Below are 23,739 nucleotides of genomic sequence, written 5' to 3'. Positions count from 1 at the left end.
CATTGTTGTGCATCCTGCATGATGGATGAAAGATGTGCAGGAGGATTAAAAATGGTCAGTAGTGAATGCTGATTATAAGCTGAGATAGGGTTACGTCACCAGATAGCTGAGGATCCCAACTATCTGCCTCCAGTGACCTTATTATCTCCAAAGCCTTCTCCTGTGCAACTTTAAGAGTTAATATGTCTAGAGTTCTCGTGCATGTCTGCACAAAAGAGTCTCCACTTAATCTGCAATATGTCAGGTGCCCACCATGATATCAGCCACAGTGAGTCCATTCTGCCAGCTAGTTAGATAATGGGTGATCCACACTTAAAGCAGAGTTTTCTGTAAATTCACTTTGTACTAGACACATGAACCTTCCTTTAAGGTATGAATACTGACATGAATCATGTTTTTCATGCAATCTAATCCATCTGCGTGAAACATATTTTTATTTAAACATCACTAGTTTGAACACAGTTAAGGTTGAGGCAATTAGAGTCAATCCATGTCGTGCAGAAATACTGAACTTTTTATAGTTAGAGACAGAAGTGCTGTTTAGGCATTGATAATGATTGAATTTGCATCTGAGGGAGAGGGGTAGAAAAAGGGAGGAATGTGTCCATTTTACATGGCAGTAATGACAAATGCAATGGATGGAGATGAGAAGTGATCTACTGCCATGTGTATATGTATTCTCTGTTAGTTAGTGGAAAGTAGTCTTGAATTTTTTAGGAAATTAAAATCAAACCCAAATTATTCATTATTAAATTTTCAAGCCTGGACTATAACTCAAAATGGAAAACTAACTCGTAGTTTAAAGGACACTTGCTGGTAAAATTATAACATGCAGCTAGAGGAAATTTTTTACAATGGCATAACAGGCACTCTAACTGTCTCAATGAGGCTCAGTGCCTATAAATAGAGATACCATGGTGATGAGGGGCGTTATGAGTCATTCACAGTGTGAATCATCACCGCCTTGCAATTATCATGGGATTTTCAGGTTATGCTTCAATTGTGTGAGAAACATTTTATGTGATGTGAGATATGAGCAATGATCCACTTGGACTTTGGAACCTTCTTCCAATGGAATGTATGCAGACTTTACTGTCCCAGAGCTATCTAATTTACTTAATCTCTTGCAATAATTGACAGTGGGCTTCCGGCAAGTAAAAGCAAGGCAGCAATGTTCGGTAGTCATTGCTGAGCAGTGTTGTTTTTTTAATTGCTGCAGACCTGTCTGTTACATAATAAATTCATGTATTCCCCTCCATCAGATTTTCAATACTTAAGAGGCGTATTGAAAAATCAACACTAACAGTTTAAATCCTTTTTCCACAACAACTGTCTTTTCTTTGTCACAGAGTATTTACTTCATTTAATATTTGAATGTTTTACTGTTGTTTTCCCAAGCAACATAATGGACATATGAGAGGGAGTTTGAGTATGAGCATTATATACCGTTTGTGATATTCTGCCTTCTGATTGATCAAATGCTGATATTTTGGGTTTCTGGTGGGCCTGAGCTCTCATCTTGAAAAGATCAAACTGTTAGTGTTAGATTTTTCAATACACCTCATAAGTATTGAAAACCCAGTATCAGATTTATAAAGCAAATAAACATTCAACTGTATTTATATAGTTAAGGAACAGTATTTATGTCTGCTCTTAGTTTTGTAAGAACTTGATGGAAGAATCAGAATCAGGTTTATTATCACTGACACATGTTGTGAAATTTGTTGTTTTGCGGCAGCAGTACAGTGCAAGACATAAAAATTACTATAAATTACAACAATAAATAGTGCAAAAAGAGGAATAAAGTGTTCATGGGTTCATGGACCGTTCAGAAATCTGATGGTGGAGGGGAAGAAGTTGTTCCTAAAATGTTGGGTGTGGGTCTTTGGGCTCCTGTACCTCCTCCCCGATGCTAGTAATGCGAAGAGGGCCTGTCCCAGATGGTGAGGGTCCTTAATGATGGATGCCACCTTCTTGAGGCACTGCCTCTTGGAGATGTCCTTGATGGTGGGGAGAGTGAGCCATATGGTCCTTTGAGCCTGCTCAGCCATTCAATAACATTATGCCTGATCTGATCTAGGCTTTTACTTCACTTATCTGAATGGTAGGGCACTAGGGAGTGTAATGGAAAAGAGGGAGCTAGGAGTACGCGTGCATAGTTCGTTAAAAGGGGCATCACAGTTAGAAAGGTTGGTGAAAAAGGCATTTAGCATGCTGGCCTTCATCCAAAAATTCCAAAAACTTATTACCCTTTGAGAGAAGGAAATCTTCCTCCATCACCATCTTAATTGGGCAACCCCATGATTCTGAAGCTATGCCCACATGCTCTAGGTTCCTCCATGAGGGAAAAAAAAATCCTCTCACCATCTGCCTTGTCTAACCCCATTAGAACCTTATGTTTCAATAAGATCACCTCACATTCTTCCAAACCCCAAAGGATATGGGCCCAATCTGCTCAACCATTTCCTTATAAGACAACTCTTTCATTGCAGGAATCACCTAGGTAACCTTCTCCAAACTGCTTTCTTCAATGTAAATATATGTTTTATTAAATAAGGAAAAGAAAATTGAACGTAGCACTTCAGATACGGCGTCACTAGTGCCCTGTACAGAATTAGCAAAACTGTCCTACTTTTAAGCTGCCTCCACTTTACAATAAAGGCCATTTGCCTTCCTGATTTTCTGCTTTACCTGCACACTAACTTCTTGTGCTTCATAAAGGACAAAACCCAGTTTCCTTTCTGTTCCTGTATTGTCTCCATTGAAACAATATTCCATTTTTCCTACCAAAATGGATACCCTCCACTTTCCCCACTTTATACTCTTTCTGCTAAAATTTTGCCTCCTTGCTTAACCTTCCTATATTCTTTTGCAGACTCTTTATATCCTCCTCACAAACCTGCTTTCCTACATATCGTTATATTGTCAGCAAATTTGACTGCATTACACCCAGTCTCTTCATCTAAATCGTCAATACAGATTAAATAGGTGAGGCTGTGACATTGACCCACATGGTACACCACTAATTTCTGCTTGCCAACCTGAACATGACCCATTTGTCCTGACTCTTTATTTTCTGTTAGTTACCCAATCCTCTGTGCTAATATATTACCCCTATTTTGTCTTATGCAGGAGCCTTTCATGTAGCATGTAATCAAATGCCTTCTGAAAATCTAAATACAATACAACTACTTGTTCCCCATTATCCACTGTGCTCATGACATCCTCAAAGAGCACAATTAAATTTGTCAGACACTGTTTCCCTTTCATGAAACCTTGCTGACTCTGTTTGAATTACGTTTTTCTCAGTAACCTGCGAATAATGGATTCCAGGTTTGTCCAACAAGTGTCAGACTAACTGGCCTATAATTTCCCGCTTTCTATCTCCCTCATTTCTTGAATAAGGACATTACAATCTGATGGGATTTTCTAGAATCTAGGGAATTTTGGAACATCACAACCGTTGCATCCATTATCTCCATAGCCATTTCTTTTTAAGATCCTAAGTTGTAGGCCATCTGGTCCAGGGGACTTGTCAGACTATGGTCCCATTAATTTACACTGCATCTTTTCTCTAGTGATAATTATTATTTTAAGATCTTTCCTCCCTTTTCCCCCAGATTTTCTACAGTAATTGGATTGTCTTAACCATGAAGAAAGATACAAAATATTTATTTGCAGTCTCTTCCATTTCCTTATTTCCCATTATTAATTCCCCAGTCTCATCCTCTAAGGACCACACGTACCTTAACTGTGCTTTTCCTTCCTATGAACCTGCAGAAGCTCTTACTGTCTGTTTTCTATTTCTTGCCAGCTGGCTTTCATTTTTCTTTTAGTAACTCTTTGCTGGGTTCTGAATATTTTTCAATCTTCTGGCCTGTAACTAATCTTCAGAATGGTACATGCATTTGATGCCATCCATTGGTAGCTACAAGTGGTTCATTCCTCCCATAGACTACTTAGTTCTTTAAATATTATCCAAATATTATATCTACCAGCTTCCCTTTCAGTTGGGAATTTAAACGTGCTGGCTTTCTCAATATTTTGGACTTCTTACAAACCCAATTTTTAGACATTTTGATCACTCCCTCCTTGACCATCTGCACTATTCTACAATTCAATATTACATAATTATATAAAAATTTAACTGCAATTCCATTTAAGGAGAATTTAATTAATCTATTCCTTGTCAGTAACACTGGTTTTCCTTAATTACTGAGCAGTTTTTGCATCAAACTGGCAACTTCATTGAAAAATAAATATTTTTCAGTTGAAGTATATTACTTTAGTTTGATAGTTGATTCTTATTTTATATAATTGCTAATCACAATGTGAAACATTTACTGTAATTAAAAGACTGTGTCTGTTTCCGTATGTCTCATCAATTAGAAATTATGATATGTGCCAAGGTGCTACTTACCTTTCATATTCATTCATTTATCTGATATGAGTGTTGTGGCAAGGCCAGCATTTATTGCTGTTCACTAAGTGCCCTTGGGAAGATTGGCCATCCTGTAGAACTGTCCATACAGCAAAACTACTCCCATCATAATGTTAGATAATGTTAGAAAGCATCCTATCCAGATGCATCACCACTTGGTATAGCAACTGCTCTGCCCAAGACACAAGAAATTGCAGAGAGTTGTGATCACAGCCCAGTCCATCACAAAAACCAGCCTTCCCTCCATGGACTCTGTCTACACGTTCCACTGCCTCGGAAAAGCAGCCAACATAACCAAAGACCCCTCCCACCCTGGTCATTCTCTCTTCTCCCCCCTCCCATCGGACAGATGCAAAAGCCTGAAAACACGCACCGCCAGGCTCAAGGACAGCTTCTATCCCGCTGTTATAAGACTCTTGAACAAATCTTTTGTACGATAAAGATAAACTCTTGATCTCTCAATCTACCTTGTCGTGGCCCTTGCACCTTATCTGTCTACCTGCACTGCACTTACTCTGTAACTGTAACACTATATTCTGCACTATATTGCTTTTCCCTTTGTACTACCTCGATGTACTTATGTTTTTTGGATGATCTGTTTGGATGGCATGCAGAACAAAATTTTCTCTGTATCTCGGTATGTGTGACCATAATAAACCAATTACAATTAGATAAGGAGTTCCAAAACATTGTTCCAGTGATGACAAAGAGACAGCCTTATATTTCCAAGTCAGGATGATGTACAACCTAAAAGGGAATTTGGATGGTGCTCCCATGCACTTCCTGCCCTTAATCATCTAGGCCATGAATTTGTAGGGGGGTGCTGTGGAAGAAGCCTTGGTGAATCACAAGAATGCATCTTGTGAAATATGTACACAGTGGCCAAGGATGTGTCAATTGAAGATGGAATGAATGGTTAAGGTTGTGGATGGGATTTTTTAAAATTCTAAAATAAGCTTTATTCATCATAAAAAAAACAAACTATATACAATAAAAACAGTGCAAACCTTTCCATTCGTGTACGGATCAATCATTAGTGTTACCTTTTTATATATAAAAAAAACACAGCACTGATGTCACTCGTGTGGCTCCCTGGGGTGATACCCCAGTCCCATATTTACAATATTTAAGGGGCTTCCTTGCCTGACCCCCGCCCCTCCCTCTCCAGTGGCAGAAGAACCGTAGACTGTAGTCCTTCCCCACCGAGTTGTGGATGGGATGCCACACAAGTGGGCTACATTATTCTGGTGTTGTTTCTTGCTGGAGTCGCACTTACCCAGTTCCGATATGGTATTCCAATGCACTTTTAACTGGTGCTGTGTAGATGGGGGAAAGACCTGTTGGAGTCAAACAATTGAGCCTCAGTACTTGCATGGTTAGTCTACTTGAGTTTCAGGTCATTGGTGTTCCATAGAATACTCGGGACTTTATGACTGGAATGCCATTTACTGTCTGATGCAGGGAGAGATCGTAAAATCCTCTCTCACTGGTCATTTCCTGGGTTGAAAATCTGACATGAAGATTATTTGCCATTTATCGACCTTGTGTTGAATAACGCCCAGATCTTGTTGCATGAAATATTTCATTATGTGGGGAGTTATCTAAAACAAATAGTAAACCCAGTTTTACTCCTAAAATACAATTCTATACTCCCTTTTCAGCCATCCTATGGTGATAGACTTGGGGGATCTGCTGAATTATGAGACCACAGACATTGTTGACAGTCTCCTCTGTGACATACAAGACTTTGCCTTTGCAACCACTGTGCAGTGGTCAGTTCTGATGGTGCTATCGTCTTCTGTCTCACCACCAGCTGCCATCACAGTCCAATCAGTCACTGGTGGTCCAACTGAGCCACTACTGACCAGCAGTAAACTTCCCCACATTTATCCTAAGTTTACAACAGGGAAAGAGGCCATTTGGCCCATTGGGTCCATGCCAGCTTCCAGGGGAGCAGCTCCCTGTCTCTGTATTTCCCTGTACCCCTGTAACTTATTCTCTCTCTCAATGCCCATCAACTCCCCTTCTGATTCTTTTTGCCTGAACTAGGGGGTAATTTAAATAGCCAGGTAATCTCACCCTGAGGAAGCCCACGTGGTCATGGAGGTAGCACCAACCAGTGGATCCTTGATTACCTTTGCTTCCTTTTGTGCATCTTCCAGGTGATGTAAAGGCAGTTTTATAATGGGGGGCATTAGGATCCACAATGTTTTCTTGGCCTGATTTCATCTGAAGCCATGAGACATGCAGAAGTTGAATGGAGAGCTACTGAGTGACTGAATATCGCCAGTAGGCTAAGGATGGTGTTGGATGTCTGGAATGTTAGCTGATAAGTATCACGACTATGACATATGTCTTGCTGTATTCCCTCTTGACTGGGGGACAGCTCTTACAACTTGCGCTTTGCAGACTTGACAGTCTGAGTCTAGTTCTGATCTTGCATGTCATTGGCAATGGGCCTGTTTGATACTGTGTTTTGTATCCATTGTTTTATAACCAAGTGGCTAACTAATGCATGTCAGAATGGAACTAGTAGTGAGCCATGAGCTGTAGTATGGAATCGGAGTAAGCCAGGCTGGGGAGAAAAGGTAGGTTCCCTTTCCTACAGAATAATAGTGAACTAATAGTCTGAAAATCTAGCAAACAAATGATCAGATGTATGACTTCATACCCTACCATGGTGAGACTTGAAATCAGGACCTTTAGGTTGCTGGTCTAATAGCAGAACCTCCAGCAATTGGTCCCATTGTTACTCCACTGTTTCCATGGCTCTAATATACTTACTATGATGGAATTCTAAGAAATACACACTATGCTGCCAACAGAGGCCAAACCAATGTGTTGCACAAATTCATCATCACTTGGCTTTGATATTTAATCACGCTACATATAAAAATTACTAAGAAGGTACTAGGGAAGCTGAAAGGTCTGAAAATGAATAAGTCACCTGGACCGGATGGACTACACCCCAGGGTTCTGAAAGAGGTAGCTGAAGAGATTGTGGAGGCATTAGTGGTGATCTTTCAAGAATCACTAGAGTCAGGAATAGTTCCGGAGGACTGGAAAATCGCAAATGTTACTCCACTCTTGAACAAGGGAGGGAGGCAAAAGACAGGAAATTATAGGCCAGTTAGCCTGACTTCAGTGGTTGGTAAGGTGTTAGAGTCCATTGTTAACGATGAGGTTTCGGAGTACTTGGAAGCACATGATAAAACAGGCCGAAGTCAGCATGGTTTCCTTAAAGGGAAATCTTGCCTGACAAGTAACAGACAGGATAGACAAAGGAGAGTCAGTGGATGTTGTTTACTTGGATTTTCAGAAGGCCTTTGATAAGGTGCCGCACATGAGGCTGCTAAACAAGATAGGATATTGCATGGTATTACAGGAGAGGCACTAGCATAGATAAAACATTGGCTGACTTTCAGAAGGCAAAGAGTGGGAATAAAGAGGGCCTTTTCTGATTGGCTGCCAGTGACTAGTGGTGTTCTGCAGGGGTTGTTGTTGAGTCTGCTACTTTTCATGTTATATGTTAATAATCTGGATGACAGAATTGATGGCTTTGTGGGCAAGTTTGCAGATGATACAAAGATAGGTGGAGGGGCAGGTAGTGTTGAGGAAGCAGGGAGTCTGCAGAAGGACTTGGACAGGTTGGGAGAATGGGCAAAGAAGTGGCAGATGGAATACGGCACAGGGAAGTGTACGGTCATGCACTTTGGTAGAAGGAATAAAGGCCTAGACTATTTTTTAAATGGAGAGTGAATTCAGAAATCGGAGGTGCAAGGGGACTTAGGAGTCCAAGTGCAGGATTCCCTGAAGGTTAACTTGCAGGTTAAGTCGGTAGTAAGGAAGGCAAATGCAATGTTAGCATTCATCTCAAGAGGTCTAGAATATAAAAGCAAGGATGTAATGCTGAGTCTTTATAAGGTGCTGGTCAGACCACATTTGGAGTATTGTGAGCAGTTTTGGGCCCCATATCTAAGGAAGGATGTGCTGGCATTGGAGAGGGTCCAGATGAAGTTTACAAGAATGATTCCGGAATGAAAGGATTAATGTATGAGGACCGTTTGATGGCTCTGGGCCTGTACTCGCTGGAGTTCAGAAGGATGAGGGGGAATCTCATTGAAACCTACTGAATATTGAAAGGCCTGGATAGAGTGGACGTGGAGAGGATGTTTCCAGTAGTGGGAGAGTCTAGGACCAGAGGGCACAGCCTCAGAATAGAAGGACATCCCTTTAGAACAGATGAGGAGGAATTTCTTTAGCCTTAGGGTGGGAATCTGTGGAATTCATTGCCACAGACGGCTGTGGAGACCAAGTCGTTAAGTATATTTAAAGTGGAGGTTGATAGGTTGTTGATTAGTAAGGGCGTCAAAGGTTACGGGGGGAAGGCAGGAGAATGGGGTTGAGAGGGAAAAATAAATCAGCCATGATCGAATGGCGGAGCAGACTCGATGGGCCGAATGGCTTAATTCTGTTCCTGTGTCTTATAGTCTTAAACCCAGATTCCTATTCATCTTTTCTGTAGCTATTTCTCCCTTCACCTTTAATGAATCATGCTCTCAGTTTAGCATGTCAAATATCTTACAGTTTAGGATATAATAATTCCTTGCATTTTACCATTTTGATAGTAAATATTGAAGATACTAGTAGCAAATTAGCTGAGAATATTAAATGATCCTGATAGCATAACTAACATGTGTTGTGTAATGTTCAGTGCCATGAATAATGGGTTTACTGATGTCAGCTATTCGTTCATGCTCACTTCATCAAGATCAATCCTTTATGGAAGTCGGGTCCCTCGGTGATGTCACTGCTAAACATAAAAGACTTCCAACCTAGAGCAGATTTTTGGAGACACAAATGGAGAGCAGATTTTTATTGCCTTCATGGATTAAATAACTGGAGCGTAAATCTCATGATGGGCAACAGTGAATTCAACAGGTTGGGCCAACCTTTGGTTTCTGTGGTGCTTGTTTTCACAGCACACTATTTGGGAAGGTGCTGGGTAGTATCATAATCTTGCAGCACAGAAGTGATGTTTGAATCCTTTTTATGTCACTGCACCTGTCGCTTAGTTTGCACACAGAGGAAACATGTTAAAGTGGACATTGTAATGGGATATATCTGCAGCAGACTGGCCTTCCCCTGCTGTGGGGAATCAGTTGGTCTCAGCTTAAATCTGAACTTTTTGTTGTTTGGGATTTGGATCCTTATGATGAGAAAGACGGAGCCCAGTCTTGTTATGCCCTTGTATGATTTTTTGCGCTGGCACAATACCCAACACTATCAAGGCAGCTGTGAACATCATTTCCACAAAGGTATATCTTTTGATGAATTAAGTAAGACTTGAAATCTGTGATATGCGTTGACAGGTCTTGCATGATTAAGAATTAATATGAATGATAATGAGACTTTGATAATACATTTGAGAATTGAATATCTAAACATCTATACATCTATGCTTGCATCTTTAAATAAACACTGAATAGACTTAGGGTCTTCCCTGAAAAAAGGAAGAAATTTGAGATTTGATGTGCTTTATAATTATGCAAGAATTTGATGGAGTACATGAAGAGAAGGTGCTTCGACTTGAAGGCAGAATGTGCTCTGATTGTATGTTATATATCGTGTGTAAAGGTTTCTTATCCCACTCATAAGTAACGTATTTGTGTTTATGTCTGAATATTTTTTCCTCATGCTGTTAATGCCAATGAAGTATGAAAAGGAAATCGAGCAGTTCCCCCTCACCGCCACCCAAGAAGAAGAAGAAGAAGAAATCGGGGCACTACAAAATCCGGTAAATGTCTTTTCTGTTGTACAGTAGGGTGCCGTGAAAACAAAAAAAAGCTTCGTGATTAGTCATAGTGAACAGTTGATACTTACCACACAAGTCGATCATGTTCTTAAATTAAACAAAATTCTTTTTTGTATTTCAAAATTGAGGCCCGTCTGAGGAGCCATTTAAGGTTCTGAGCCCTGGAATAGACCCACTGAGGCATCATAAGATCTCTTTGAAGTGCTATTCCTTCTTATCAGAGTGATTGATCCATGTACAAAGCATTTGTGAAGAGCAAGCCATCTGTCTTTCTCTTTTTTCATGGTCTTTGTTGAATTTTTGATGCACATTTCATAAAACCTTTCTGAAATGTAACGGAATACCTGACAGATGGACATTCATATTAAGACATTTTTGAAAAGCTCCAAAAGATAACGTCACTTCACCTGGTTTCCCGGATAAAATTGCACAGATGCACAGGCTTTGAAATCATCAGTGGTTCCTTTAATGTTTCTTTTTTTAAAACATCCATTATTACCTGTACACCTATCTGTGGAGTCTTATTCAGCTAACCAATAGCTTTGACTGTTCAAAGACCAATTTGTCAACACTGTGTGTCTCCATATTTCCTTTTGCATTTCAGGCTTTAAGGGAGTGAAAAGTAAACAGCAGATGGGTGGCAAGGCATAATGAGGCAACAAATATCCTAGTTTTCTATTTTTGATAGTTCTTTAATCGCATCGAAAATTTCCCATAAGTTAAAAGTAGAAATGCCTGTTCAGGTTTACAAGGGAAGAAAATCTGAGGCAATTTTTTTTGCTATTTATGGAAAATAAAAGCCATCTTTCATCTAAGAATACTGTTAATTATGGATTATCCCCTTCCCTTGAAGTGTAGGCTCCACCCTTTCAATCGTAGTTTTGAGCACCAATCTTGCTCCTTTTCCAACCTGCCCCTCTGTTTAATTGCAGTTTTGGGCTTTTTGATTACCTTGACACTCTCTCCCTTTTCAACATGCTCTCTAAGAAATTCTCCATTCAATATTCATCAAATGGTATAAATGCCAAAAGCCTGAACCTGTCTCATCTATAAGTTAATAGCCTTCCTGCTCCTTTGGTGCTTAGCCCTGAGGTGGCCTTTTGTAGTTGTAAACCAAAGCACAATGTCTGAAGACCAAATAAGCTGAGGTAGAAATAAATGTATTCACGTAACTATATTGTTCGAACAGTATAACTTTTACACTGTGCTAGATGGGGGGAAATGTGTTCAAACTGGAAATGCATAGTCATGATATTTATTACATGGAAAAATTACATATATATATCCATGTAATATAAAAGTACGTAGATATTTGTATCTATAGAAAATAAATTTATGAAAGTAAAAGATTGTAGAAAACAATGGATTGACCCTGACCTGTATCTCGGTTCCATTTACCTGCCTTTGTTCCATATTCCTTGATTGCTTACCTAATGCAAAATTGTACACCTGTCTTGAAAGCTCCAATTGACCAAGTATTCACAGCCTTTTAAGGATGATGCTTTTGGCATCCTGGCATTCATAAATCAAAGTATTGAGTATAGGAGTTGGGATGTTATGGTGAGGTTGTATAAGTCATTGGTGAGGCCAAATTTAGAGTATTGTGTGCAATTCTGGTCACCTCACTATAGGAAGGATATCAGTAAGATTGAAAGAGTGCAGAGAAGATTTACTAGAATGTTGCCAGGTCTTCAGGAGTTGAGTTACAGGGAAAGATTGAACAGGTTAGGACTTTATTCCTTGGAGCGTAGAAGAATGAGGGGAGATTTGATTGAGGTTTACAAAATTATGAGGGGTATAGACAGAGTAAATGCGAGTAGGCTCTTTCCACCTAGATTAGGAGAGATAAATACGGGAGGACATGGCTTTAGGGTGAAAGGGGAAAGGTTTAGGGGGAACATTAGGGGGAACTTCTTCACTCAGAGAGTGGTGGGAGTGTGGAACGAGCTGCCATCTGACGTGGTAAATGCAGGCTCAATCTTAAGTTTTAAGAATAAATTGGATAGATACATGGATGGGAGAGGTCTGGAGTGTTACGGACTGGGTGCAGGTCAATGGGACTAGCGGAATAAAGTTTTGGCACAGACTAGAAGGGCCAAATAGCCTTTGTTCTGTGCTGTGGTGTTCTATGGTTCTATGAAAGAGATTCTGGATGCCTACAACCTTTTATGGGGGGGAAAATGCTTCTTGATTTTGATCCCATATGATCTAAGCAGAATTCGTGATTCTATCGCAGAGGAAACACCTTTACTATATCTATGTTATCAACTCCTTCTGCATTTTAAGCAGATTACTCCAGAGCTACAATGTTCAATTGTATTTCATTGAAATACAAGCCAAATTTATGCAACAGAGTAATTAACTTTTTAAGACTCTTTAGTATGTTTCTGTAATTGCCATCCTGGAAAACTAAACATGTTGTAAATGCTTGCATCTCTAGGAGCTTCAACTCAGAGGTTTTGCAGACATTGTAGGCTTTTGAAGAGGGGGTTTGCCAGATACTTTGCTTCAGGAGGGCAATCAAACCCCTTAAAATCCCTGCTTAAGGAATGTGTGGGTCTGATGAGTGATCAGGGACATGAGGGTTTGACTGCAGGCGGGGGGGGGGTTGGTGGGTGGGGCTGGTTGGTGTTGGTGGTGCAAGAGCTGAAGGAGCCTCAGCCTTTGCAATTACAGGTGACCCCTGTGTTACAGGTGGGTTACATCCCTAGAAAATGAGCCATATTGCAATTTTCCACAACCTGAAGCTGCATCATCTGCAAATAAATTTTGTGTTTATTTATTGCTTTTTTTTCACATAAATTCCATGAGTGCGAATTTTATTATCTCTCAAATGTTAAGGTAGTTGGGAAGTTGGACATTTGGGAATTCTATAAGGGTGAATTTCCATAACCTAAATAGCCATAACGCAGGGTATCTAATGCCTGCAGTTTCTTAAATGAAAACACAAAGCTGGAAAAGCTCAGGCAGTGTCTGTGGAAAGAGAAAGGGTCCGTGTTTCAGATCTACAACGCTTTGTCAGAACCAAGGGGGGGGATGGGGGGGGTAGAAGTGGGTGAGGTAGGGAGAGAGAGAGATGCAAGTTAGTTTTCAGTTAAAGGCATCAGTTTCTTCCTTTCTACGTGGGTATGGAGTATAAGGTGGTGAATGAGGAGCTCAACATCAAGTTCAGCTTGCTTTTCAGTGGAGATGTCAGGATGATGCTGAGGACACATCTTCTGGAGTCTGAGAGGAGAAAGTTAAAGTGGATAGTGCAAATATGGCATTGGGTGAGAGAAAAGTGAAGGGGAAAATAATCTGGAAGGGAATTGATATCCAAGAGCCATTGAAGCTTGAGATCATTGACATCTTTTTAAACATTAAGGATGAATTGGACCTACAGACAGTAATTCTCATGGTGTACATCATCTCCTTTGTCCCAACTCACTTCCACCAGGTAGAAATGATTGGAACAGGAGCATGGATGGGTCCTAGCTTTGCCTGCCTCCTTGTGAGATATATACAACTTTTTGTTCAATTCCTATTCAGGGTTCCCTCTCACCTCTTTTTCCATTGCTTCCTTACTGTAATCAATGCTGCTTACTGCTGTTGCTGTGAGCTGGAAAATTTCACCAATTTTTCACCAATTCTTCACCTTGCCTCGCTCCATCTCCGACTCTTCACTTCTTCATTTTAGGGGATAAACTAGTGATCAATATCACTATAAACACAGGATTACCTGGACCGTGCACCTTCCATTCTGTTCTCCATTTCTTTGAGTCTGTTTTGATGATACCACCTTCCGTAACTGTACTTATAATGAGTCTTCCTTTTTCATCAGTGAAGGATCCTCTTCCATCAAAAGTGACAGGACTGTGATCCATTCCCTTTCATACACTTCCCTCACAACTTTCTCTTCTCCTTAGAACTACAGTAGGTTTCCCCTTGCACCCGACCAATCTCCACGTTCAACCTCCAAAATTTATGGAACAGCTTCTACCCCACTGTGATAAGACTATTGAACGGTTCCCTTATACAATGAGATGGACTCTGACCTCACGATCTGCCTTGTTGTGACCTTGCACCTTATTGCACTGCACTTTCTCAGTAGCTGTGACACTTTACTCTGTACTGTTATTGTTTTTACATGTACTATATCGATGCACTCTGTACTAACCCTATGTAACTGCACTGTGTAATGAATTGACTTGTACGATCGGTATGCAAGACAAGTTTTTCACTGTACCTCGGTACAAGTGACAATAATAAACCAATACCAATTATGGAACTGCTAGGGCCTTACTACCACCAAACACATCATTTCCTCCCCACCTTCCTATCGACGTTTCAAGAGGGCTTTTCTTTTTTAAATTAAATTTTATTTACAGCGTCGTAACAGGCCCTTCCAGCCCAATGAGTCCGCATCGCTCATTTTAAACCCAAATTAACCTACCCGTACGTCTTTGTAATGTGGGAGGAAACCAGAGAACCCAGAGGAAACTGTCTGTAAGGAAACTCCTTACAGACAGCGACGGGAATCAAACCCCGATCGCTGGCGCTGTAATAGCGTCGCGCAAACCGCTACGCTACCGTGCCGCCCTCTTTGGAGTATCCTTCCTCAACCCCACCAATAGACTTCACCATACCACAACACCTTCCTATGTAACTGCTTGAGACACAGAAGCTGCCTGATTACATCCTTCCTCCCCAATTTACAGGCCCCATATTTTCCAAGTTAGACAGTGACTAGCTTGTACTTCTTTCATTTAACATATTACATTTGTTGCTCATGGTGTCATCTTCTCTACCTTTGGGAGACCAAATTGCAGATGACCAGCGTTCAGTTCAGTTAGCAAGCAGTTTCTAGTCCTTTGGCATTTTAGTTCATCAAAATTTTGCTCTCACTTCCTATCCTCAACACTGTTCCAATAAAGCACAATGTAATCTCACGGAACAGCACCTCATCTTCTGGCTAGACCCATTACGGTCCTCCAGACTATTATGCAATTTCTGTTCATCCTTACATACATCTCTCCTGGATCCTTGTCTTGTTCCCTGCATATTCATTGTCAGCCCATTTTGCCTTGCACCATCGTCCCACTTGCCTTCTTGAGAATCATGAATCTAAGAAAGCTCAGCTTCCTATTCTTGTTCAGCTGCAATATCATTAATCCTACTCAACTCTGGGGAGGATCTATGCATAATGTTGCACATTATCGGATCATTTGGAGTTGCATGATGCTTCTGGTTCAAGCACAGACTTTTGAAAAATTGTCTGTTTTGCAGTGCTCAGCGCTTGAAATGCCAACCTTCGGAAACAGTAAGGCATAAATAAATCCAAGCAATTTTAAATGATGCATTTATCAGTGTTAACTGATGCCTTTGCACTCAGTGTGGCAATGGAAGATCATTTTAGACTGAAATTATGACAGATAATTCTTGACTTTTCTGCCGTAGTTTTTAAAGGTGTGCTGATCCAGAGATTGACCTAACCTGATAAATCACTATTGTTACACGATGCTTTTACATTTATTTCAATTATATCAATGAAGGAAGTGATCATAAATGGCTTACCTCACTAATTTATCTATTATCAGGTTCTTTTCCCAATTCAAATGTAAAAGAAATTAGCAAACAGAATTGGTCTTTGTCATGATTCAATCCTGTTCTGTGTTTTAGTGCAAAATCTCAGTGCAACCAATGTCCTCACTAGATTGCTTATGGACACAACTTCTTAAAGGTTGTTCGCAGCGTCGCTCCTGAAATACTGTCCTCTGCATAACCGGCAATCAACTGATATTCCCATGAGCTTTATGGATTCTGCTTGCTGCTTATCCATGGGGATATTCAGTCCCACAAATCGCAATATGACGCAGCAGATTTCCTGTTTTAGTAGTCTGATGGTTGCTTTTGCTGTGAGTGGTTTACGGATTGAAGCTTGGCTTTCTCTCTTTACTAACCACTGTTGCCCATCTGTTTCACTGCATTCTCACATTGATAATTGCAAGCAGAAAGAGGAAAACTGGATCAAAAAGAAGGTAAGTGTGAGAAGGTCAAAGTGAAGAAGTCATCTGTTGAAACTGTGTTGAGAACCTGCCCTATTTAAATAAGCAAGTCATTAAATGCTCTTCGCTGTGCACTGTTGCTTATTCTGGCCCTAAAAGACCAGAAGTGTTGTTGGTCATTTCACCTGTAAACAAAGCCTTTACCCACAAAGCAAATGCATTAAAGATTTCCACTTTCTCCATTCCCCAAACTCCACAGACAGGCTGTTCCCTATGCCACGGGTAAACTGCCCACTCCATCCTCACTTAACTCTGCCTTCTGAAGAGAGGGAAAAGATTGGATATTGAGGTAACAAAATGAAAAACAAGTAAGATGTTCCTGTTGCTTTTTTGTGGAGAGTTTTAATCTAGACTACCAGAACACATCCTGAGGAAGGCTGTATTGGCCAAGAGTGTTTCATAAGCATCAGCAAACATTCTTAACGATGAACTATTTCTGCCTTTTTACACAGATGGAAAAGTGCTTTTCACTTTTAATTGTCTTATTTTTCCAGTTTCATTTCTCCTTCATTGCTTACATAGGTCGAATTTTATGGAGGCCAGTGGCTGTGCTGTATGTGATTCTATAGGGCCATCATATGCAAGGGGTTCCAGCCCATGCCAATGATAGCAATATAGTGGGTGGGGGGAGTGGGTCGTGGTGGGCAGGAGACAATTTCCCTGCACTGACTGAATTCCTGGTAATGCTGACCAAAAGACTAATTTGAAAGCCTGTACTGTTATCCTGGGGAAGTCCATTCACGTGGGCTTAGTTTCTCATGGCTCCCAGAGGAACCTCATGAACATAAAATGAAACATGACTCTGGTTTTTCTTCAGTTGGATTTTAAACACAAACCATACTCTACCAATTTGAGTCCAAATATGATATTTGATCCCATCTAGATCATAGGACTGATGTGCATAATTAAAAGTAAATGACCACTCCCTCCCTCTCCAATACTACTCCCCAGCTAACTCCAGTGTACACTGTACTCTGTACTAACCCAATGTAACTGCACTGTGTAGTGAATTGACCTGTACGATCGGTTTGCGAGACAAGTTTTTCACTGCACCTCGGTACAAGTGACAATAATAAACCAATACCAATACTAGGTATTGAAGCTAGAAATCTTCAGCCTATCTCATGAAGGACCATACTTAGCAGACATATTTGCTGCTTTAATTGGCACACTAAAGTTTGTATTTAGAAAGCAAAGTGTTCCTTATGTCTGCCTCCACTGGTTCTTTCAGAGCCAAGGAATAGGTATAGACCACTCGGGCCTTTGAGTCTTACAGAAAGGCAAAACATTTACATATACTGGAGATACAAAATAAAAATAGCAAGCTCTGGAGATACTCAGTAGCTCAGGCAATAGAGAGAAACTAAAGTTAATGTTTTGGGTCAATGATCTTTCATCGGAAGTAGAAAAGTGGGAAAGAAAGTGTGTGTTTAACTTGCAGAGAGGGATGGGGCAAATCAAGAGAATGTCTCTGATAGGGTGAAGACCATGATTGTTCAGATCAAGTTCAAGTTTTTTGTTGTCATAGGCACACATGTACTCGTGCATGTGACAATAAACTCAACTTTGACGTTCCCAGGGTATAAATGCCATGAAAGTTAGCTTTTTGCAGCAGAAGCACAGTACATTACAAGACAAGGACAAACATAAGTTAACATAAACTTAAATTGACATAAATTATACATAGCTCACTCGCATACAAAATAAAACATAATGACACTAGTGTAAGATTGACAGAGATGCTGTTGTTGCCTACAAGAGAGAGATGGATGGTTGTTAAACATTGCTTTTCTGTCCAGAAGAGTGTAAATAGTGAGAGATGAATAAAGGCAGTAGGGAGAGAGAAAAAAACGATGCTGGAACTCAGAGATGAAAACACAGCTGAGGTGTCACCAACTGTATTTCTGTCACCCAGACAACCTTGGTCTCCACCCTATCACAGACATTCCCTATGTTCTCTCCACCCCTCACTCCCACCTCTGCAACTTAAGGCATGCTTGTTTTCTCACCTTTTCCAGTTCTCATGTAAGTCTTATTGATTTCTTAATCTACGGGAGCTGCCTGACCAGTTGAATATCTCTATGATCTTCTGTTTTTATTCTATGGGTCTGTTCCTCCATTCAGTAATTCATAACTGATCTACATCGTAACTCCATCTACGTCCCCTGGTTCCAAATCCCTAATACACTTCTTTACAGAAGCCAGCAAACTCAGTTTTGAAAATTTCAGTTTATTCCCAGTTTTGTCGGTGTTTTTAGAACACAGAATTCCAGATTTCCATTGTCATTTGCCTGAAGAAGGGCTTCCTGACATCACCCTGAGCAACTCTAATTTGGTTCTGCTCTTTTCCAAACTCCAATTCCACCTTCCCAGACATTTATTTATTGGAAGTCTATGACTATAATTTAACGTGGCCCTTTCAATTTTATGAAACACAGCAGATTAAACTTGCTTGCATAAAAAGCCACAAAAAATTCACTGAGTGAAGTCTTGCTTGAGAATTGCTGATTTGCCGCCTTCATGTTGCAAATTAAGTTGCAATGCCAGCAAGTTATTTTTCTGATTGGTTCTTCCTGTTCTAAGTTTGAGTATTTTCAGAGAGAAGCAATTGTTATATTTTAAATGTGTTGTTCTTCCTCATAGATGTGAAAGTTCTTCATCGTCACGGAAAGAGAGAAAAAAGAAGAGTGGGAAGAAACACAAGAGAGACAGGTGGAGTTGCTTCTGTCTTCTGTAGTCGCATTAGGCTCCACTAGGTGTAGCACTTCTAATGCAGAATCATTCGGGCACCCAGAGAAAATCACGATGTCTTCATGCATCCTTGGCCCCAGCACAATATCGGAATGATAGAGTTAAAATAACCCATATTGCTTGAAGATTTTGAAATTGATTGCAGTTCAATTTTGAATCTGTTTCCAGACAATCTTTGCAATGCTTTGCACGCAAGGACAAGTGAGGGATAAAGACAGACATTTTACCATCAAGTTCCATGGGCTGGTGTTTCTGTTTGTCCTGGTTTACCTGTCTGTTGTGTGGCATGCCAACGATAGTTTAAGTTATGGACCTGCAGCTATAAACTCCAATGGTGCTCAAGGTACCATTTCAGCTTCCAGAACAGTTGCTAAACCAGGGGGAGAAGGTGAGCAGTCAAATATCTGAATCAAAGCTGAGAGTGCAGTCAGGATTGAAGGTCAATCAGAGCCTTGATGGGAGGGCTGTAGTTGGCGCCAATGTCAACTTGGAGATCAGGAAGTTGATGATCAGTGAGATGAGCTATTGGAAGAGATTGTTTGGTGAGATGTAATACCATAATGAAGGGATGCCCAAAAGATACAAGGTAAGTTATGACATTGGAGGCACAACTTTAAAGTTGAGTCCAGATCGTTCCCCACGCAACATTGCTTGGAATGTTGCTGAAGAAATAAATCCTGTTTTCATAGGAATGCCTATTATGTGTGCCTGACGTGACTAGATTTTAATAATTCTGTGTTGGACAGGGGCGCCACTAGGGCTAAATCCCATGACTTACCTTGTCTCTTTTGGGCATCCCTTCATTATGGTATTACATCTCACCAAACAATCTCTTCCAATCTCCAGAGCCTGGAGATAGACTCTTCCGTCACTCAGACTTGACACCACATCCATCCATCCAAAATTTACTGAAGCTCAATGAATTATCAGGCCTTCTTTTAACTTACTGCAAAATCTAATTTGTGTAATGTTTTCAGAAAAGGGCAAGTCAAAAAGAAAAAGGAGCTCTGTCTACGTGAGCTCATTAGTCCTAAGTTGTTTGTTTGTTTCTCAGAGTGCAATTCAGAGTAAGGTTTGTAACAGGCACTGAAGCCCAATCAATTGTTTGACCTTCTGTGCAACTTCCCTCTGACCCAGCCTCTGTTTTGGAAGTTGAACAATGTAACAAGCATCTCTGTGACTGTGAACTTCACACAGAACTTTCCAAAAGACAAACACGGCCTTATATGTGCCCTTCTGTATTTCCACCTCTTGCGGCCCTAACACCACCTGACCATCAGAGGGAACCTTTACTGAAATGACTGCATTGATGTTATACTTGTATTTTAAAAATAAGATCACTTCCGTAAAGATGAAGACCTGAACCTGAGTTTCCTTAAAATTATGCAATGACAAAGCTCTTTATTTGACATTCATTATAAAAATATTTTAGTGGTGGCACAGTGTCGCAGCTGGTAGTGGAGCTGCTGTCTCACAGCTTGAGTAACGTGGGTTCGATCCAGACCTCTGGTGCTGTCTGTATGGGGTTTGCACCTTCTGTTTCTGACAGCATGGGCTTCTTCTGTGTGTTCCAGTTTCCTCCCACATTCTCAAAGATGTGTGTGTTGGTGGGTTAACCAGCCACAGTAAATTTCCTCCAGTGTGAGGGATAGAAACTAGAGGGAGTTGATAGAAATGTGAGGAGAATAAAATGGGATTACTGTAAAATTGGTATAAATGGGTGCTTGGTAGTCGGCACAGACTCAGTGGGCTGAAGGGCTCGGTTCCATGCTGTATGACTCCGAACCTAAACATTGATTATTAATGTTGTCAGAAAGTATTACAGAACACAGAATATCCTTTCAGTGTACCTGATAACTTGAGCATTTCTTTCTTGAGTTGATTAATATAATCTTGAGGGAGTCAGGAGATAATCAAGGTGGGGCCTGTCAGCTAGTATAGGGAGTTAGTCCTACTTCCTCAAACTGGTTTCTCTTGCTAGTGATACTGATGGGGAAGAATCTGTTTCCTTGAATCCTGACAATTGTTGGACCGAGTAAATCTACCCTGTGTCAGGCAGACTAGAGCACCCAAAAATATTAATGATATAGGAAGTAAAGATCACTCAGCCCATCAACACAGTGCTATCCAGTGGCCAAGTTTGATCACTGTTATTTTAATGTCAGCCAAACATTAATTGAAATAAAATGGTTAATGTTAGCAGTAAATCACTGCTAATCAAAAAATCTATCTCTAACATCTCTGCCATTCATTACAAATTTAAATTGTTATTTATAAACTGTGCAGTTGATATTAAATCAGGAAACCATGCTTAGTATTTAGATTCCACCTGGTTGGATTCTTCCTCTTTGGATTCTTAGTAGAATAATAGTTGTTCTCTGGCTACATGACCAATTTGGGCACAAGCCAATTTGCAATTCAGAGACCCTGACATTTTCTAGTGTGGGATGTTTTTGGGCAATTAGGGAAACGATTTCCCTGAAAGCAATGGCCTCAAACTTCATCTGTACAATGCTTGAAGAAACCAGTTTTGTGCCTGTTAGTGTCCCAGTGCTAGTCAATACCGTTGTGTGATCAATTTGGGGTGATATTTTAGTGTTTGCTGGCACTGTTCTTGAGCATCAAATGTGCCATGTGCAGTCAACTATAATGTAACATTTAAAATTTATTGTCAGGAAGATTTTCAATCGCAGTGGTCATTGTTCAGCTGCAGAAGAATTAGCCTTTACTAATGCTAAAGGCTCAGGTTCAAACCCACTAAACTTGTGTTCCAAGGCAAGCTCTCCAAGCTCACAGTTTACTACACACACTGATGATTACTTTGCACCCTCAAACATTTTGCTATGATCAAATAGACATTTCTTGTTTGTCTAGACAAGATGCTCCCAATTATCGATGACATGCTGTACAAATGATATGGACCAGGCACGACAGACACTCATAGGGGACCATGTCACAGGAGGCTTGCAAGGATTCAGGACCCAGTAGCTTATCTATAGAAGCTCTACATGAAGCCAGCTTGTACCTATGCTGCTTGGGAAATCAATGTCTATGCAGACTATCCTTGCACAAGGTAGTCATCACCCACATTATTGACCTTGTAAATTATCAATTAGATGTTCACACACTTGCTTGGACTGTTCCTACTCACTCTCCTACAGCTGAAGTCAAGGACACGCTCTCTCTTTTTCTCTCAATTACCCAGCTTCTGGATCTTTCCAACCTCCATCTGCTGATATATGCTATTTATCATAGTTTGCACTTCACTGCTTCATTAGGGAGATCATTTGATGCCATGTGCTCCACAAGACCCAACTTCTTCTCCACCAACAGCCCATTAGTGAAGCAGGCAGACCAGCAATGGCCATTACAGCCTTCCCCATAAAGCCACCACTCGTAGACTGCACACGTACAAAAAACTTCCTGTAAACTTACTTCCAAGAGCACCTGATTATGGCCCCCACTGAACAGAGGACACCAGCCTCCCTTTTATTAGATCTGGGAGGCCACTGTCTACCCTAAGGATTCACAGGGGCAGCACGGTAAAGGAAACAGCACTCTACAGCAGCTGGAAGAGTGTTGGTGGGATTAGCTAATGAACTGACAGCTGCATGTTTAAGTATTGGCAACTATGAGAAATTGGTCTAGAGCATTTTAGTAATGCCCACTAATACTAAAACAGCACGGTTTCATTTGAGAGAGTCATCATTGCTATTTTTTTAATAAGGTCCTGTCAAGTTTAGCAATCATTTTAGACCTTTTTAAATGGCACTAGGAAATAATGCAGTCATCTCTTAACATTGGAAAAATGATGCAGGTGAATTTCTAGGCGGAAGGTTTTGAACCCTGTGGCATGGATTTTTTTTTTAAGCACTTTCTTGCCCGATGCCAACCCGATCCATCAGGCTTGGCTGCCTGTTGGTAAGTGAACACTCCAGGAAGAAGTCAGAGCCCAGAAGCAGAGGTTTGCGGGTTGGTGGGAGCAGCCTTTAGGTGGTGGTGGAAGAGGGGTAAGTGTGGGGAGAGATCAGAGTGGGGTGGAGGCAAAGGGACATTATGTAGCTTTGAGATGGGGGATGCCAGTGACCTCTTGGTGATCAGTGGCAGTGGGAGACCATAAAGGTGGGAGTGCAGTGGTTAACTGAGATTGGGCTAGAAGGAAATGCCCTTGCTGGCCTGAAAGTTGTGCTGGAAAGCTGCACACCCACTGCATCTGACCCTCTTGCCTCGTTTCACCTGTTGGGTTTCCTGAGAAGCGGGTTAAAAATAGTAATCCCATGAAATGAAGTAGCTTCCTTAGAAGGTTTTAATGACCAACCTTCTTCCTGAGATCATCCACATCATCCACTTTCATTGAAACCAGGTGGGCAAGTTCGGGGGGTGGGGGGTGGTTATTGCAGAGGGGCGGTTTAATATTGGGCGGTTTAAGGATATAATCAAGCTGGGGGTCTAGCAAATAATTGGGGGCCTGGTGACATTGGCAGGGAAGGGGTCATTCACAATGAAAGGTTAAGCCTCAAATTCCCCAGTAGTGGGTCATGAAAGTTCAGGGTTAACTAGTCGTATGGTTGTCCCACAAATCTGGAAGCTCACTATCAGGGCCTGCTTGTTTTTAGTAGTTTGTGTTTCTTTAAATAAAAGTCTTAGACTGCATAAAATCTTGCACATTTTAGACCTGTGTGTTTGAA

The 23,739-nt window shown here is 40.8% G+C and overlaps 1 protein-coding gene across 7 annotated transcripts in view; it reads left to right on the top strand.

Moving 5' to 3' along the window:
• The window catches only part of LOC127581386 (serine/arginine repetitive matrix protein 3-like), a 271,960-nt gene that overhangs the window by 171,185 nt on the left and 77,036 nt on the right, over positions 1–23,739 (top strand). For 6 of the 7 annotated variants that reach the window (XM_052035765.1, XM_052035761.1, XM_052035763.1 and 3 more), the window contains 2 exons: positions 10,158–10,238; positions 18,944–19,012. In XM_052035765.1, coding sequence (XP_051891725.1) covers positions 10,158–10,238; positions 18,944–19,012 — 150 coding nt within the window. Of the gene's footprint in view, positions 1–9,542; positions 9,760–10,157; positions 10,239–18,943; positions 19,013–23,739 lie in introns of those variants that run through there. The other variant, XM_052035767.1, reaches the window with a different exon arrangement.

Source organism: Pristis pectinata, chromosome 21 (assembly GCF_009764475.1).
Source record: "Pristis pectinata isolate sPriPec2 chromosome 21, sPriPec2.1.pri, whole genome shotgun sequence".
In the NCBI taxonomy this organism is placed as follows: domain Eukaryota; kingdom Metazoa; phylum Chordata; class Chondrichthyes; order Rhinopristiformes; family Pristidae; genus Pristis; species Pristis pectinata.
This window is presented reverse-complemented; position numbering and strand designations above follow the sequence as displayed.